This window comes from Nycticebus coucang, chromosome 11 (assembly GCF_027406575.1).
Source record: "Nycticebus coucang isolate mNycCou1 chromosome 11, mNycCou1.pri, whole genome shotgun sequence".
Classification (NCBI taxonomy): Eukaryota; Metazoa; Chordata; class Mammalia; order Primates; family Lorisidae; genus Nycticebus; species Nycticebus coucang.
In genome coordinates, this window is record NC_069790.1 from 105,291,561 (window position 1) to 105,310,271 (window position 18,711).

At 40.9% G+C, this 18,711-nt stretch overlaps 1 protein-coding gene across 1 annotated transcript in view; it reads left to right on the forward strand.

Annotated features, from left to right (window-relative positions):
• The window catches only part of EXOC4 (exocyst complex component 4), an 849,353-nt gene extending 832,398 nt beyond the window's left edge, over positions 1 to 16,955 (forward strand). The window contains exon 18 of the mRNA XM_053608803.1: positions 15,295 to 16,955. Within this exon, the coding sequence (XP_053464778.1) occupies positions 15,295 to 15,532 (238 nt within the window). The 3' untranslated portion in view covers positions 15,533 to 16,955. The remainder of the gene's footprint in view (positions 1 to 15,294) is intronic.
• The last annotated feature ends 1,756 nt before the right edge of the window (positions 16,956 to 18,711 follow it).

Here is an 18,711-nt window from a genome sequence, read left to right on the forward strand (position 1 = left end):
CATACTGAAAAAACCCTGTGCTTGGGAATAAAATGTATTTGGAAAGATACCCTCTGGGAAAAGGAAACAGGGTGGGTAGTTAGAAACAATGGATGGGAGAGACTTTGCACAGTATACTTTTTTATACCTTTCATTTTCTTATTTAACAAAAACTTGCCGATACATATTATTTAGAAGTCCACTGTCCTCTCAGCGACCCTATGAGCTAGCTACTATCCATATCCCCACTTTACAGGTGAGGAAATTGAAGCCTGGAGAGGTGAAGTAACTTCCCCATGTGCACACAACTAGTATGTAAATACCCTAGTAACCTTTTAATTATATCATCAGTTCAAAAAAAATCTTAATAAAAAAAAAGCAGATATGACTCTGAATGACCCATGTGACCCACATGATCAACAGAAGAAATAAATTGATCAGGGTAGTTTCATGGAGGGTGAGGAATTTGAGCAATCTTGAACATGAGTTAGGCTTTGGATACTTACAGCCAAAAAGTGCTGAGTATTTTCAGGGGACAGTGAGGAGCTCAGTTTGGCTTGAATGGAGGGTTGAAGCAGCAGAGAAATGAGAGAAAAGGTAGAATAGAGGCCGAGTCTTTAAAAGGCCTCAGGTATTAGCGCTGGGAGTTTGGACTTGATCTTTTTAGCACTGGTGAACACACAAGGTTGTTTTCTTCTTGACACAAAACAGTGATATGATCCAAGGAGAAATGGAGATTAGTCCAGGAAGAGTAAGTGAATGAGGCCAGTTAGGCGCCGACTGTAGCAATCCAACGAGAAATGCCTAGGATCTGTGATAACGACATCAGGAAGAAGAAACTAGCCTGAAAGATGGACACTGACAGACCTGGTGATGATGAGGCAAAAAATATGATGGAGAAGGGGAGTCAAAGGTGATGCTAGGACTCTGAGGTTTTAACTAGTTCTGTTAAGCCAAATTCAGAAGTAGGAGGCCACCCTGATAAGGGTGTCTGGTAGAAATGTCTGGAGACCAATGAAAAGGAAGCTTTGATCCATTGAGAGACTAGCTCTTGAGAGGGACCTCTGAGTCTCCCATGCATAGGCAAGACTTCTAGAAGCAGAGAGAGAATAAAGGGCCACCACCTACCCGGGAGGAAGGCCTGCAGCGGGCAGCTAGAACAGGAGGCAAAAAAGAAGCAGGGACACACCTGAGAGGTAGTGGGGAGAAGAACCTACAAAATGTGGCTCAAAGAGAGTTGAGTTTAGGATGGAAGACTGTCAAGGAAAGGAGGACTCAGCAAAAGCCACTGGGTTTGTCCACCGGGATGTCATTGGTGACCAATTTCATAGACAAAATAGAGGCTCTGGAAGGACAGATTTTGAATACAAATGATTCTTTCAAGAACTTCAATAATGACATGAATCACAAGGCAAGAGATGGAGGGACACAGGATCCCATAAAGAGTTTGGGATTTTTTGTTTGTTTTGTTTTTTCCAAAATATAAGAAACACAAGGATGTTTGAAGCATGAGGTGAAAGACCCAGTGAAAAGGGAAGATAATGGATTCTAAAGTTAAAGACAAAAAAACACAACCAACAAAGTCCTGAAGGCATTGGGAGGGATTGGGATCAAAGGCATAAGGTTAATATTAGAAAAAGAAAAGAAACCCTTCTTGTGAGTCAAGAGCAAAGGATTAATTTTAAAATGAAATTCAATGTGTGGGCAGTGCCTGTGGCTCAAGGTGTAGGGCGCCAGATCCATATACCGGGAGTGGCTGGTTCAAGCCCAGCCCTGAGCAAAAATGCAAAAAAAAAAAAAAAGAAAAAGAAATTCAGTGTGGAGGATATAATATCTCATACAAATATGGTAAAGACCAAAGAGATACTGTGTACTGCATAGCTATGAAAGTTAGCTGTTATTTTTGCCATTTTTATATAGCAGATGTTCTTCCATATCATTTGATATACTCCCCAAACTTGACCTGTGATGTAATATAATTTGTCCCATTGTATAAATGAAGAGTCTGATGTTCAGACATTAGACAGGTTAAGAAATTCCCAGGGTCATACGCCTTAGGTAAAAAGTAGGAGATTTCTGTCTAATTCTGCCAGAGAATAAAAGAAAAGTTGAGGACGAGATCATGAACCAGAAATGGATCTCTGTGCCTTCTCCTTTCCCGTTAGCAACCAGCTATCCCGCACATCTCCCTCTCAGAGATACATCCCAACAACCCTTTGTCTTTTATAGGGTTTAACTATTTTATTCACAGCCCCCCCTTTCACAAATCATGAGACTGCTTTTCACATTGGTGCTCTATCTCTTCGTGACATTTACAGACTGTTGGCTCTCTCATTTATTTATGCCTTTTCATTTACTCAGCACACACGAGATGCCCCCTTCTCAGGCCAAGGGGTAAGAGCGAGGAATGATACAGAATTCAGCCTCGTTGTCCTAAAGCCTCCATACAGTGTGGAGGATATAACATCTTACACAACTGTGGTAAAGATCCAAAGAGATACTGTGTACTGTATAGCTATGAAAGTTAGCTGTTATTTTTTGAAGAGAGAGGCAGATATGTATGTAATAAATGCTCACATAGCCTTACTCTGTCCAGCCACTGTTCTTAATAATTTATGCTTTTTAATGACCTCCTATTACTATTTACTTTGTTAAGAAGAAGAAAATAAGGCACAGAGAGATTAACAAATTGTCCAAAGTCATACTAATAATAACAGGTGGACCTGGGATTCAAACCCAGGCCACTGGCTTATGAGTCCATGATCTTAATCACTGTGCTACACTGTATCTCTGATTTTATAAAGACAAATATATATATATTAAATATATTTTGAAAATATATGTGTGTGTGTGTATATATATATATATATATATGTTTTGTTTTGCTTTTTGAGACAGTGTCTCACTATGTTACCCTCGGTAGAGCGCCATGGCATCACAGCTCACAGCAACCTCAAAGTCTTGGGCTTAAGTGATTTTCTTGCTTCACCCTCCCAAGTAGCTGGGTCTACAGGTACTCACCACAATGCCCAGCTATTTTTTATTGTTGTTGCAGTTGTCATTGTTGATTTTAGCTGGCCTGGCTGGGTTCGAACCCACCAGCCTGGGTTTATGTGGCCGATGCCCTACCCACGGAGCTACGGGAGCCACTTGGAAATATATTTTTTATGATAGATGGAGATGAGTGCTAAAAGGAAAATTAAAGCTCAGTAAAAGGACAAATTTTGATAAGGATGGTATCGTTTTAAATAAGGTGGTCAAGGAAAACTGCATTGATTGATAAGCTGACATTTGAGCAACAATTGAACCAAAATCATCTGTTTTCCTCCAACCTTCTGTCCCTTTAATCCCATTTGATACTCTTTTTCTGATTTTCTCTCAATTGGCTTAGGGGATAAAGCACACACAAAAAAAGAAATACAACAAAGAAATGATCATCACTTCCTTGCCCTATGACAGGTACTTTTAAAGGCTCTGGTTCCATGGCCCTTACCTCCTTCCCCTGTTTGACATGGACCAGTGCTGTTCTAAGATTTCTCCAAACTGTTAAATGTAGGAGGTCAGAATTTTTTCCAGGCATATTCACTTGGGTTTTTCTGAGATGAATCACCTTTCGTTATTTGCTTCCCATAATTCTAAATTCTCTGGAGTGCTTTCTGTTATTTCTCTTTTTTGTTGCTGTTCACAGCCCTTCCCCGTTCTCTTAACATTTGCCCTTTTCACCACTCTTTGTATCTTCCTGCAAGTTAATGAAGGTATTAAGTGAGATCAGTTATAAAGCCAGAGTCCTCACCATTCACTAGCTACATTCTCTTCTGAATCTGTTGATTTGCCATTATCATTACCCTTTGTTTTTCAGCCTGTGTCCTATCAAGGGTAGCCAGTCAGAATAAATTCATTTTGCTAGTTATATTTTTTTAGAGGCACTGTATCAAATGGCTCACTGACATCCAAATATATATCAGCTACAGTGGTCTTTTCATCCACCCAGTTCACACTGTAGTCCAAAGCTATCCATCATGTTTGTCAGAGTGTTGGGTCTTTAATTAAACCCTGCTGGATATGGTACATATTTCCATTAGCTCCCTCCCATTTAGTCTGTTATTTTTCTAATTGACATCTGTTCTGCGTCACATGGCCTTGAATCTCAGGTGGTCCATTTTGTAGCTTTGGTTTATTTAGGTTTCCTCTCTTTCATAAATAACCTGAGGGTTTAGTTAATATATCCCAAGTGTTGGCCTTTGGGACCTACTGATTTACATAATGCTCACACTTTTTAAATAATCCACCAATCTTTTTTGGTTCCTCTACCAAAGTGTTTTCCTTTGTGGCTCTTCAGTGCTAAAAGATGTGGCTTTTTGTTTCTGTAAAGTAGAAAAATCTAACAATTTCAAGAAGTGAAGCAGGGTCACTACCTGGGACCAAAAGGTTAGGAGTCAACATTTGGGTACCCACTGAGAGCTGGATAGTGGTCTTTGTCTTAGGACTCCCAGCAGCAATAATGGTTACGGTGAGCTGTCCATTCAACCTCACTCAGCTCCTGTGTCAGCACAACTGGTAGGTATCTGGTTGAGGATAGACAGTAGCCAAAGAACAGGAGTAATTGGTACCTGCTAAATCAATCCGTTCCCTTGGTCCCATGAAATCCATGCAGGTCCCCACTGACCTTTGTCCACCGACAATTACAGAAAGAGCTAGATCCCTGTATTATACATCCAGAAACCTAAAGCCCATTTCCCATTCATTTCTTCATATTTCTTCATTGTATCACTAACTCCACTTGTCACTGGGGGCGGAAGGCTTGGTTTCTGTTCCTTGTCTAGGGTCCTATAACTCTTTTCTCTTTTCTCACATACCAAGAGGAACAGATAGAAAGGGCTGGCCGGCAGGCTGGGAAGACCTGAGTTTGTTTTATTTTAAATTAAAACATTTGACTCATACCTTGAATGTTTTGGGTTTTTTTTATTTTTTTTTAATTTTTATTTATTTATTATTTTTATTTACTTTTTTATTATTAAATCATAGCTGTGAACATGAATGCAATCTGCCCTGGATTGGATTCCTTAAAAATTTCAGATTAATAGGGTACATATGATTAGGTTACATCGTTTGCTTTTGTTAGGTTAAAGTTCAAGTTGTAGTTGTATCCTTCACCCAGGAAGTGTGTGATATACCTATTGGATGGAAATTTACCCACCCCCTTCGCTCCTCCTCCCACCTAAGTTTAAATGAGTTGTTCTCTTTTGTGAGCATGTAGTTGTTAATCTACTAATTCCATTTTTTTACTGAGTACATGTGATGCTGTTTTTCCATTCTTGTGATACTTTGCTTACGAGAATGTTCTCTAATTCCATCCAGGTTATTACAAAATCTTCATCTTTTTATGGCTGAATAGTATCCCATGATATACATACACCACAATGTATTAAGCCATTTTGTGTGTTGAAGGGTGCTTGGGTTGTTTTCACATCTTTGTGATTATGAATTGTGCTGCTATAAAAATTTGGGTGTAAATGTCTTCATGATAAGATAACTTTTTTCTTTTGGGTAAATACCTAGTAATGAGATTTCATTCTCACTGGAGTTAGGTGATATCTCAAAGCAGTTTTGATTTGCCTTTCTCCAATGATTAGGGGCAATGAGCATTTTCTCATGTGTTTTTTTGTCATTTGTCCTCATGAAAAAAAGTTTCTGTTCATGTCTCTTTCCTAGTTTTTAATAGGTTGTTTTATCTTTTCTTGTTGATTTGCTTGAGTTCTTTGTAAATTCTAGTTATTAGCTCTCTGTCAGATAAGTAGCATGCAAATATCTTCTCCCACTCTGTGAATTGTCTTTTTGCTTTGCTGAATGTGTCCTTAGCTATTCAGAAAGTTTTTAACTTAATCAGGTCCCATGTATTTATTTTTGTTGTTGCTGCAATTAATTGCCTTTCAGGTCTTCTCAAGAAACTCTTTCCCTAGGCTAATAGCATTACTTTTCCCCCACATTTTCTTCTAAAATTTGGATTTTTTAAAGTCTAAATCAAAGAAGATTCTTGAAGCTAAAGACTCTACCTTTCTGTGTCATGTTAGCATTTAAAACGTTATTGCAATTTCCTAAGCATTAATAATAATAGTAGTAGGTTTTCCTTGGAAGAAATCCTTTGCATTATTTATTGAAAAATTAATAATGTGATTTTACTACTTGAAACTGAAAAATCCACAAGGCCTTAGGATTGTTTTTATTCGGCATAGCTCAGTAATTGTTTCCCAGATTGATAATCTGGAAAATGTAGATAATACATTGTATAAGAGTCTATATTAATTGGTAAATAATATGTAGCTTTGTGGTCACCAAGGTGCATAATACTTTATTCTTTTTATCAACCTATCATATTAGATAAATCATTTTAAAAAATTGAAAAGAATCTCTAATGTGATATTTGATAAACTATTTTATTAAATTGAAAAGACTCTAAAGTGATATTCAGCACAGCATAGCTCTCCTTAACCTGCACTCACCTTTTGATAATCAAAAGAGCATTTACAGAAGTATGAGACAAACACAATTATGAAAGTAAAATGAAGGACCTAAATAAAAAATCACAGAACAAGAGGGTAATTCTATTCACTCTTTCATATTTCATTATTTGATAACATCAGATGAATCCATCAGAATTGCTTTGGCAAGTGCAAACAGGAATGTGCCTGATCAATATTTATTAAAACCTTCAAAATGGGAGAAGGAGTTGAGCAGACTTCTTAATGGACTGAATAATTATTCATACAAATGGGGTTTGACCAAAGGCAGTGCCAGACCAAAGAGACACAGTTTTAATTGTACTGAATTTAAAATGCAGATCTTCCTCCAGCCCTGTCGTAGAAAACTTAATTTAAAAAATTATCTGATGCAGTGGAGAGTGACATATGAATCCTTAAGTTGCCGAAAAGGAATTTCAACCATAAGATATTTATAAATTTGGAATACATTCCGAAGGTGGGGAGCAAAGGGGCTACCCAAGAGAAAGAAAAGAAATTTTCCCTCATTTCAATGACTGTAACCGATCTGGGGAGAGTGTCATCATCTCCACAGTGATGAAGGTGTCTCAGAGGAATTCTTTTGTTTTGAGTGGTTGTGTTTTCTGAAGAGAAATAAAGCAAGGCTCTGGCTGCAGTTGACTATCAGAAATGTCAAGCTATATTCCTGAGAGGAGTGAACGCAGCTGACTTTAACTTTTAACATCTCCCCAGGAGAAATACCCCCCAGTACTGCTAAAGCATGCTGGTTATCAGAACTAGCCCAACAGGTAACTGTCATTTTAGTCCAGTGTCGCAGATGAAGGGTGAGTGTGTGCGTGTGTCACTTTATATAAAGAAAATGCAGGTAGATGACTGATCAAAGAAGCCCCAGCAAGCCTTAAAGCCACAGACTCCCAGGCTGTCTTTACCTCTTAGGTGATTTTCTGCTGCCACCAGCTGAGGGAATACAGGCAATGTCTTTTAAAGGCCATTTTTTACCTCTAGACGAGTGTCCTGGCCAGAACAAAAGCCTGCACGATCCGTTGTGAGGAGTATTAAAAACTATCCCAATATAGAACATGCATCTAATTTTGCCACTAACTGTCTGAAAATTATTTAGCTTTTCACTACTTTCGTTTTCTCATTCTTGAAATGGAAATAACTTCAACTCATTTCAAATTAGAATTTTCAATCATGTCTGTAATAAACTCTAAGCTCTTTGAAGGGAAGCCGAGTAAGGGAAATCATATCATATTTTTAATTTATTTATTCTTCTGACACACCATCTGTTTTTTTGCTGACGTGGAAAGTCCGTCTGAACTAAAGCTGACAGCAGTCCATAGTGTTTCTAGGCCAGTTGCTACTGAGATTTGTCTACCACTGCGTAAGGAAAATCAGCCTCAGCCAGTTTTGATGGGTGCCCTGTAATTTTAAAGGACCACACAAGAGATGCTGAAAAGGTTTTTAAATTAAAAAAAAAAAATGACAGTGCTTAAATAGCATCTGCTATAACTTTTCTGTTTTTCACATGGGAAAGAGCAGTCCAAAGAGCTGACAGCATTTGCACAAGGTCACACAGCTAGTTGGAGCAGGTGCAGGAATCTGAGAATCTTAACCAGAATCTGAGTTTAGTTGATCTCTTGAGTATTTACTTATCTAGGTGGTTCTGCTAGAACCACCTCTTAATTATTTATGGGATGATTATATAGTTTGTGGATTATTCTAGACCTTTCTTTTTTCCCTTCCCACTCCCTACTTACTACTGTAGGTACCACTGAGTGGGCAGAAGTCAGCTTCAGCCTTACTTTTCTTATTGACATTAATACTGGGTTTATATCAGAAAGGACTAGAGGATAAGGTCTAACAATGGAAATACGTGTTTTTTCCCCTTCCCCTCAAAAGTACTGAATCAGAAGGGCAGACAAATTTGGAAAAGAAAGGTTACCTCATCCATTAAAAAGAGAGGAATAAAGAGAGTTAACAAAATGAAAAAGCCAAAAATGTTTCCTTAATTAAGTGCTGAATTTACTACATGACCACCTTACTTGGTTTAGCACACTGAATTCCCGGATCAAATCCAATACTGTTCAAATGTTTGTATAAAAGAATTTTGAATGCCACAATACTGGCTCCTCCCATTACAATGGAAGGCAGAGAGTCGAGTGTGGGAATTTTATTTAATTCACATTTCTGAAATCATGACTAAAAATGGATCAGCTGTGCAAATATTATTTGCAGTTAGTACTTACGTTTTTTACAGTTTCAAATATTTCTGTATTATGGTGGTTTTGGAGTGAGTACCATGAGTACAGGGCTCAAAGTCTTTTGTTTTGAGGCCATAGACTAATCACCCTCTATAGCTCAGTTTGCTCATCTGTGAACTGTAGATAATTGGAAGTGTGTATTTCTAAGGGTTGAGTATGTTGATGTACCTAAAAATTAGACATTATTAGTGAATTTACTACAGTCGGGACAGACTCTAACACTCAGCATGAGATACAACTGTACATTTAGGAGCACAGTTTCCACTTAGGGTTCTAGGACTCTGAATTCCACCAAGTAAGTAAAGGTGGATGGCAAAGCTTTCCTCAGGGACTTTGGATAGTGCCCCAGGCAAGGGCTTTTGTCACCCTTTCACCCAAACTTTATGAAACACCTACAGGTGCAGGAGTGAGTTGCCATGGTGGGACGAGCTTGTTTTAGTTCTCAGTTATAAAGAAGAGAACTGAGACTGTGTCAAAGCTTTCAGAGATGCAGGGATAACTTTTACCCTAAATATGCCAGAGTGGGAGGTTGAGACTAAAACTCTCCATGCTTCTTGTCTTTGAAAATTTATGAAGAGCTCTTAAAAAGAAGTCAGAAAAGCACTAATACTCAAAGATAAAAATACAGTAGAACCTCTGTAAGTTGACCACCCAATGGACTATAACAAACCGGTCAACATACAGAAGTGGTCAACATAAGGAACTAGGTCTATTGTATTGATACGTGCATGTCTGGTCTATGAAAATAAGGTCAACTTAAGGAAGTGGTCAACTATGGAGATTCTAGTATATATGAATTTTTTATACATACATAGATTGAAAACTAATAAGTAGATGAAAAGTTGTTTGACTTCATTTAAATTAAAAGAGTATGAGGAGGGTGCATGGTAGCTCATGCCTATGGTCCCAATACTTTGGGAAGCCAAGGCAGGAGGATCCCTTGAGGCAAGGAGTTTGAGGCCAGCCTGGGCAACACAGCAAGATCCTATCTCTACAAACATTTTCTTTCTTTCTTTTTTTTAATCTAGCCAAGCACCAGCTGGACTCAGTGATTAACACGGTAATCCTAGCATTCTGGGTGGCCGAGGTGGGTGGATTGCCTGAGCTCACAGATTCGAGATCAGTCTGAGCCAGAACAAGACCTCTTCTCTAAAAATAGCCAGGCGCTATGGCGGGCAACTGTAGTCCCAGCTACTTCAGAGGCTGAGGCAAGAGAATCGTTTGAGCCAAAGAGTTTGAGGTGCTGTGAGCTATGATGCCACAGCACTCTTATGAGGGTGACAAAGTGAGACTTTGCCTCAAAAAGAAAAAAAAATCTATTATACTTCATAGAGTTTGGGGAAAGAACAAGTACTTAATAAATACATTAAGATTAATCCAGCCAGGCATGGTGGCACACACCTGTATTCCTAGTTACTGAAGAGGCTGAGGCCAGAGGATAGCTTGAACCCAGGAGTTCAAGGCTACCGTGAACTATGATCATGCCACCACACTCTAGCCTGGGCAACTGTGAGACCCTATCTCTTTAATAACAAAAGAATATGGGCCAGACACTGTCCATATGTTGTTGGTAGGAGGATAAATTGAAACAACTTTTTTAGAAAGCAATTTGGCAGCATTGCCAACTGTCCTAAACAATATACTTATTTTTTGACTAATTCTGCTTTTAGAAATCTATCCACAGGAAAGAAAGTTTTTATAATTGGAAACAATGGACGTGTCCAATTGAGTTTCATCCTAGATAGTTCAACTACAAGAAAATATGCCCAAATGTGGTTTGTCTTTATGATGGAATTATGTGGATAATCTTTTTCTCTGCCTGATCTTCCTGTATGGTCCATGTAGTCTGTACAGCACATACATTAACTTTTCCATCAGAAAAAGAGAAACTATTTTAAAACTTTAAAAAGATCAGCCCACTTTACCAAAATGCCCTTCGTATCCTGACTGGTATAAATGTTTTCAGATAGAATCAAGGGAGGAGAAAAAGTCACAGTGTAATACCAATGGAACAAAGCAAGAAGAAAAAACAAACACAAGGAAGAACAGTCTGTTGATAAAGCAAACATGACAAAGCTAAGAGAAAATGACCTATTTGTACCAGAACAAAGTGTAAACCTTGTCAGATCCTAGACGATGCACCGTAGACCAGTCTGTGACTCAGGCCACTCCTGCTCCATCACTCCACCCGCTTGCCCTCTCTGTTCATCCCACTTAGAGAACTGCTACCCAGAGGTGCCCAGCAAAGGGGAAGAGAAACCACAGGCAGGCACACGCCTTACAGAATATTCCATCACCCAGGTAAGGAAACCTCTTCGGTCTCTAGAATAGGATATTCGGTCCACATTTGGCAATTGGCTCCTGACTATTATGGGCTATGAAGAGACTTGCTCTCCAAGCCGTGAGCCAGACTATGTCTCAATCAAATGTGTGCTCACTGATCCCTTCCTGGCAGCTAACTGACGTGCTGTCTAGTACAAAACGTGTTGCCCTGGGACGTATGGCTGCTATTTTCATGCTTGATAACAAAGACCAAGTTTTCATTTTCCTGGAGCCTCAATAAGTGCTGATAAATTATTTATCCACATTGGGTGACATGATTTCATTTTGGTCTGTCAGTGTTTATCATGGAAGCTCATTCTAATTGTGCAGTTTGGGGCATTTTTCTATTTTCTCTTTAGGGCACTCTGGAACACCCATTCCCCACCTCCAAGTGTTGCTATGCCAATTTAGTAAGCAGTCTTTGCTACTGAGTACCATTCAGAAAGATAAATGAATTTCATTCTGTCTTAAATATTTATGATTCTTTATGATCTAATATATCATCATGGTTGGGGGGAATTTTTTTCCCTAACTATAGAAAATACACCATCAATTACCTGTCAATTTTGTTGAATAACTCAGCTTTGTAATTCTGGGGCCCTGTTCATCAGAGGCTCTTGAGGACTCTTTTAGTCTTTTGGTCCACTTCAGAGTATCATCCTGGGATTTATAAAGTTCTTCATTGCACAGAGGATATTGAAACATTAAGGACTTAAGTGGTGTGCCCTTTATCACTTATCACATCTGAAGATCTGGGACTAGAAATCCAGGCATCTTTGTTTTGTTGTTTGCTCCCAGCACGGAACAATAGTCTGTATAGAAAACCAGCCGGTATCCCTGGAAACAATTCATTAGATTTTTCAAAAGAAATCCAATTTCACATGGTATGATGGGTTCAATGTTACATCTTAAGATAAATGATGAAAATATCAACAATGTAATACAAAGAAATCCAGTTCTTTTGGTTTAATCTCAGTAAAAAGCGTCACAAACCTTTTATTACTTCTGCAGCCTTCCCTGATGCATTTGGGTCCTTGGCTGGAGGAGACAGGAATGGTTCTGTAACTATCGCCCTACCAAACAGACTCTGGCTCAGAGTACAAACACGCTTCATACTTGTAAGAATCATGATATTTGGGGATGGGAGCCTCAGGAATCTGCATTTTTCCACAGGTCACTGGGTAACTCTTAGTAGGCTCTCTGAAGTTACAAAACCACTGGTCTAGAAACTGTACCTTTCAGGTTCCTTCTAGCTTTGAAAGAATCATGTGCCTCAAATTCTCTTTTATTTCATTTGGTAAATCTAGATTCATACATAGGTTCTAATGGAACAATTTCTAAAATGTCTATTCTTGGGTAGTTTCCTAAGTAGACGGCTCTCATGCATATATGGGAAACAAAATTAGATGACACAGGACCTCATTTCTCAGAACAGGGACCAGTGGCAGGGAGGAAGCATGTTACGCCAGGGATGTGCACAGCTGTAGGATAAATAAGGAGCATCTTCTTACAGCAGAAAGTCTCTCGAAGAAATCACAGTTTTATATCACAACAGATACATCCAGGAGGAGGGTGCAGTGTTCACATAGATTTTATGCCAAACATGAAACTTCTAAAAAATGTCCTGATTATAGCTGATAGAGGGCTGTCAGACTTCTGGAGGTTGCGTTCATTTATCTCATCTAACAGAAGTATTTCTACAAGAAGTGCTTCTGTCTCCATTGGAGGTTACCCTTGACCAGTGATTCCTAAATATCTTGTTTCATGAAACCTCTATAGAAACCACGATAGAAAATTAGCCCTGCGAGGACTCTATACAGGGATGCGGAATAGTTAACTCGCAGGAGACACTCATAGCTCTCTCCATTCCTTCCATCATTTAGGGAATATTCACAAAAAAAGTATGATTTCTCCTATTTTTCTAAAGAATATGTTAATTAGAAAAGGAGATTTAACAGCAGGAAGAGGAATTAACCATGGGAAAAATACCAGAGCTCTTTCTAACTACATTCCCAATAAAAATATTCTTGAAATTATGACAAGGATGGCTTAGTTTCCCCATAGTTTTTCAAGATGTTCCTGATGAGGCAGAAACACATCCAATGCCCTGAGTCTGATAATAAGATAGGATTCTAAGCCAAAGGTTCTGCTAGATCTCTCAAAAGTTGCTTTGAGCACAGGGCCTGTTCTTTCTGCTCCTGTCTAGTCCTAGGGAAGCTACCTTTCATGTCAGGAAGAAAGAAGAAAGTGACCAAGATCATTTATGATTCTTCTGTCCTTTTGCTAACAAGGTGTGGTGGCATTGCTGGTTCAGAGCTTGTGCTAAATTTAACGCCCTGGGTAATTTGGAGTGGCCAAATTACAAGGCCACAGGTCATAGCCTCAGAGTCCAGTAGACTCTTTGAGGGATAGCTGCGGCATGATGTCGGTTTGAAAAATGACAAGTGGCGATCCTCCTAACTCCCTCCTCTGTCTTCTCGCTGTATTGGAGACTCACTGTAATGTCACGGTCCCCAGTTTCCTCAGCCACAAACCAGTACCTGTCTGTGGCCTGTTGGGAACTGGGCTGCATGGCAGAAGGTGAGTGGCGGGAGAGCAAGTGAAGCTTCATCTGTCTTTACAGCCACTCCCAATCACTCACATCAGCACCTGAACTCTACCTTCTAGCACATCAGCAGTGGCATTAGTCTCATAGGAGTACAAACTCTTCTGTAAACTGCGCATGTGAGGGATCTAGGGCAGGAACTCTACAACTAACTTCCCTTCCCTCCTTACGAGAATGTAATCCTGCCCCCTGCCCCAGTCCATGGAAAAATGTCTTCCATGATAACAGTGCCTGGTGCCAAAAACCTTGGGGACCGCTGCTCTAATGCGCATTTCTGCTACAGGCCCTACTCTTCTCTTTACCCTCCAGGCCAGTGGCCTTGCACCTCACTGGCTCTCAAGTCTCCTTTTTATTAGAATTGTGCGTCCCCTCCCAGACCATTCCACGTTTTGCTGTCACATTAGTCTTCCAGAAACCCAACTCTGAATGTTGCCTATGCTCTCAACAGAGCCTTGGTGGTTGAGGGAAGGAAGTTCTCGACTGGCTTAACCTCAGACTGAAAGAATAGCCTGATGACCCAGTGCTTTCCCTCTGGCTTCAACTGCCTCTTCCTAGATTCTCTGCTCCCCCATCTAACCAGGTCATTCCTCTGCTCATGCTCTTGTCTCTATCAGGAATTTCCTTCCTGGAAGGCTACCTGAAGAAATGCTACCCCATAGAAACACTGCCCCTCAATATAGCGTGATGCCCCCTAATGCTGTAAATTTACAGCGCTTACACCTCACTCACAACACATAGAACATTCTTTCTTGTGATTTGTCATATCTGCGAAGAAACAGTATTAGCCTTGAAGTCAGAGAAACTTGGTTTCCTGTTTTGGCACCGTCACGTGCTATCTCGTGACATGGGCAAGTCCTCTAACTTCTGTGTGCTTCAGTTTCCTCTTCTGGGAAAAAGGGGATCTAGGTGCCTGTGTGGAGGGAGGGTGTAGTGGCACAGGGCCACTGGTCAACAGCTCTGGAATCCTTGTGTCTCTGCTATTCATGGCCTTGTCCTTGTTTTGAAGTCACTTGAGGAAAGGGCTGTGTCTCGCATATCATTATATATTACTGTTCCTTTATTCCATTACTATTTCAAATAACAATAGTTAATCTTTATGAGGCATCACCATTCTCAGTGCTCTACGTGTATTAATTTAATTCTTCCAGTAATTCTAAGGGGTAAGTATTATTATTGTCCCACCCTGTAGAGGAGGAATCACCCACAGTAGTCACAGAGCTTCCTCCCATGGATGAGTGAGTGAGTGAGTGAGCCAGGGCGGAATGAGACGAAACCCCCCAGCCCTGCCATGTCAGGTGATTACTTCCCCCTTTCTTGGTTCCGTGTGACTACTTCTCTTCCCTCACATCTCCCAGGGTAGATGCAATATTAGGGGAAATATATAGAATGAGTTGAAGGGTGTGAGGTCTCCCTGAGTCTTTTAGACATCTCGCGGAGAGAGCTCCAGTGAGTTCCAGCAGGACAAAGGTCACGTGTGCCTCGTTTCTCATTGTATCTGTTGGGCCTGGAAGACTGGGATCAATAAATATTTATCAAGTAAAGAAATCAATGTATAGACAGCACATTCATGCCCACTGAAGGGATGTTGCTGGCGAGCTGCTGAGCAGTGTTCTGTCTTCCTCCTCAGGCAGTATTACGAGATGTTGTACAACACGGCTGACGAGCTCTTGAACCTGGTGGTGGACCAGGGCGTGAAGTACACGGAGCTGGAGTACATCCACGCCCTGACCCTGCTGCACCGCAGCCAGACCGGGGTGGGAGACCAGACCACCCAGAACATGCGGCTGCAGCGGCTCAAGGAGATCATCTGTGAGCAGGCTGCCATCAAGCAAGCCACCAAGGACAAGAAAATAACCACCGTTTAACTGGGTGTGGTGTGGTGGGGGGCAAGGGTCATTTTCGTTTCCTAAGCCATACATTTTCCTCTGGTATGTTATTTGTCATAGTCTGACCTGACTTAGTTTTCTCACCACTAATGCTTTAGTGGAGAGAAGGTACCTGGGTCATTACGAAAGTTTTGAGATACACAAAAATCAAGTAACATAAAATTCATACTGACAGAAAGGATTGAAGCCCTCCCAGCAAGTTGAAACATACACAGGTCAATCAAAAAGAACAGTCAACTGTGTTTCTTGGAAGTGATATAATGGACTAACACAGTCTGTCTGAAAACCTTTGTAGTGACTTACATATAAGGCTTTTCTCTTTAGTTTGGCTTTCATATAAATTCTGATGTCTGCAGTACAGAATGTTCTGATTGAACAACTACTTTAATGCTGTCAAGCCTAAAGGGACTGGGTGGGCCAGGGGGGAACATGGTGTCAAATTGTTGGACTCTGAAAAATGAACGGATGAATTACTAATGCTTATTGCCGAACGAATATAAAATTCTAGCCTTGGGAAGTAGACCGCTACCTAAATTTCAGTACCTTCCTAAAATCACTTGATAGGGTTCTTATTAATATTACATGAACAGTAGGATTCTTGCTCTCTTGACCTTGTCAGTTTTCAATTCAGTGGAATAAGTGTATGTGCATTGCTTTCTGTCTCTATTGCCAAAATCAAATAAATGGCTTCTCAGCTGGCCGTTGTTCTCAACCAATTTCCCTAACCAAAACAGGACTTCCTCCAGGCTGGGGGAAAGAAAGTCATTTTATCCCAATCCCTTGGAGAGTTTTGTATGCTGTAAGTTGTACAGGTTATGGCTTGGTTTATTGCCTTTTTGTTTTATTTCTGCTGTATCCAAGCCACAAGCCATAAAATTAATGACAAAAATGGAAGAACAAAAGGTGATTCAACCCTCTGCTTGATGTTCCCCTCTAATTTCCAAGCAAAAATAATGGTTAGAGAACTTTTTACCTCACCTGAAACATTGGGGGTGAATGATCCTGAGGTGCCTGTTCTCCTTAAAGCCCCTATTTTTCTCTCGCTTGGAAAGTAACCCAGGTTTGCTCAGCTGAGTGTAAGGGAGATGGGGCAGTGTGATGTGTGGTTACCAGCTGGGCCTGTCTCTGTCTTGCTGACCCATGGTGTGGGCACCCCCTGTATTGCTGGCACACAAAACCTCACCACTGTCCCCAGGTCCCCAAGTCCTCTCGAGCCTGTGGTTCATATGTCACAGAAGGAAATGGTGCACTGACCAAGATGCATCTTGGAGACACATGGGAAGGACAGCAGGAAGGACTGTGCACACACGCCCTGGTGATTGGGGATTTCAGACCTGTGTACACAATTTTGGTCTTGGTGGGAAAAACAAACAAAATTAATAAATGTTTTGAGAAGCTTAAATGTCACATGTTCCTTTTCTTGTTTTCGTTGTGCAGCCAGCATTCCCCAACAGCCTATCATGTGCCAAATGCTGCTACCCACAGGGGCGTATGTGTAGACGAAGAGGTCACCCCCGTTGCTTAAGATACGGGAAGGGATGAACACTCAAGCAGCTGGAGGATGGCCTTCCGGGGGCTTCTTGTGGGAAGGAATGTTGTAAATCTGTATGGCTTTGTGGGTCTGTCTGGGAAGAAGTTGAATCTGCATAGAGACATCATGGAAGAACATACTTTATCTAAACAAGGTCATGGGATGTAGGGGTGAGGGTGGGGAGATTAGATTGCCCGGTTTTGTTTGAAAGCTTCCTCTTAGTGGCCATGACCTCCCAGCACAGATGTGGTGCCTTTTCTTTCCTGTCCACTCCAGGAGGAGAACCCCAAGTGAGGACAGTGATGCCATAGTCAGTGTGGGACTAGGAAGGGCGCAGGCTAGTTTTGTTGGGAGTAGAAGAGACATAGATTTGGATTGAGTTGAACGTCGAGAACCAGCACAGAAATGGCAGATGAGTTGCTTTGGGGGCAGCATTCAGGAAAGCGGAATCCTTGCTTTGCTCACAACAGTGATGAGATTGGAGAGTGTCAATTCTGCACAGAAAGGGCTCTAGGGTCCTTTATCCAAGATACTCATGCACCAATTTCTTTGAAGGTTGATGCAGCGGTCTTTATTCTCCAACAGGTCAAGAGTAGCCAGAGATACATTCAGTGAATGGTCAAATGGATGCAGATGGTAATAGCACAATCACCTCAAAACCTTTATTTCAGACACGGTGAAGATTCCCACATTATGGTCCTACAAGATATGGATATCTTCTGAGATCATTTTTATGCTGTTTATTCCAGGACTGGAAAGTGCTAGAGAGAGCCAGGGTCTGCCCAGGATAGGGCCCAGCCTGCACATGCCCTGATACTTGCCCATGAGAACAGCATCCCACCTTGAAGACTACTCCCTAAATGTGCTGTTGCAGCTGAAGAGGCCAAGAAGGTGGGCCTCACCTGAGGGGCACGGGAAACAAAGCAGACCACTCTCATTCTTACACAGAGGGGCAGATGGGATGGACATAGGGAGATCGCTGTCTACAGCACCAGTCACAGCACCTTGGAGAAGGCTTCAGAGACATGGAAAGGTCCTGAGATGGAAAGTAAACATGAGCATGAGAAGGAGGTCTTTGGGGCGATATCCAACCTGGCATCAGAGCAGCTGCCAGTGACCCCAGGCTTCTCCCATCACTGTGGTCTACTCTGTGCTACTTACCTGTCTTCCCAGTTTGTCCTCGCAACACCCATGTCACAAATACTACTTTTCTTTCTCCCATACCCAAGGGACTAGGAACTGCTAAAAGTGTCTCTCCAACTTAGCCAGACTTAGAATAAATTCCCTGAAAAAGAGGCACTAATTCAAGCCATGAGATCCAACTCTTGATCTATGTTGGCATCCTCATCTGCTAGTAGTGGTTTCTCCTACAGTTTTTTGTTACTTTGAGCCATCTTATTATCACCTGTCAGGATATCTTTTAACTTGTAAGCAAAACTACTCTTCGGGTAATCTTGTGCCCTTTCCCACATGAGCACTCATCTCTACCTGTCCCATCAGTACCGCTTCTTTCAGGGATTTTCATTCTAGTACATTGTTCTTATTTCTACCATAGGCTGGGGTTTTAAATCTTATTGCCCAACCAGAACTTTCCCCCCTTATTACTCATTATGTTCCTGCTGATTAG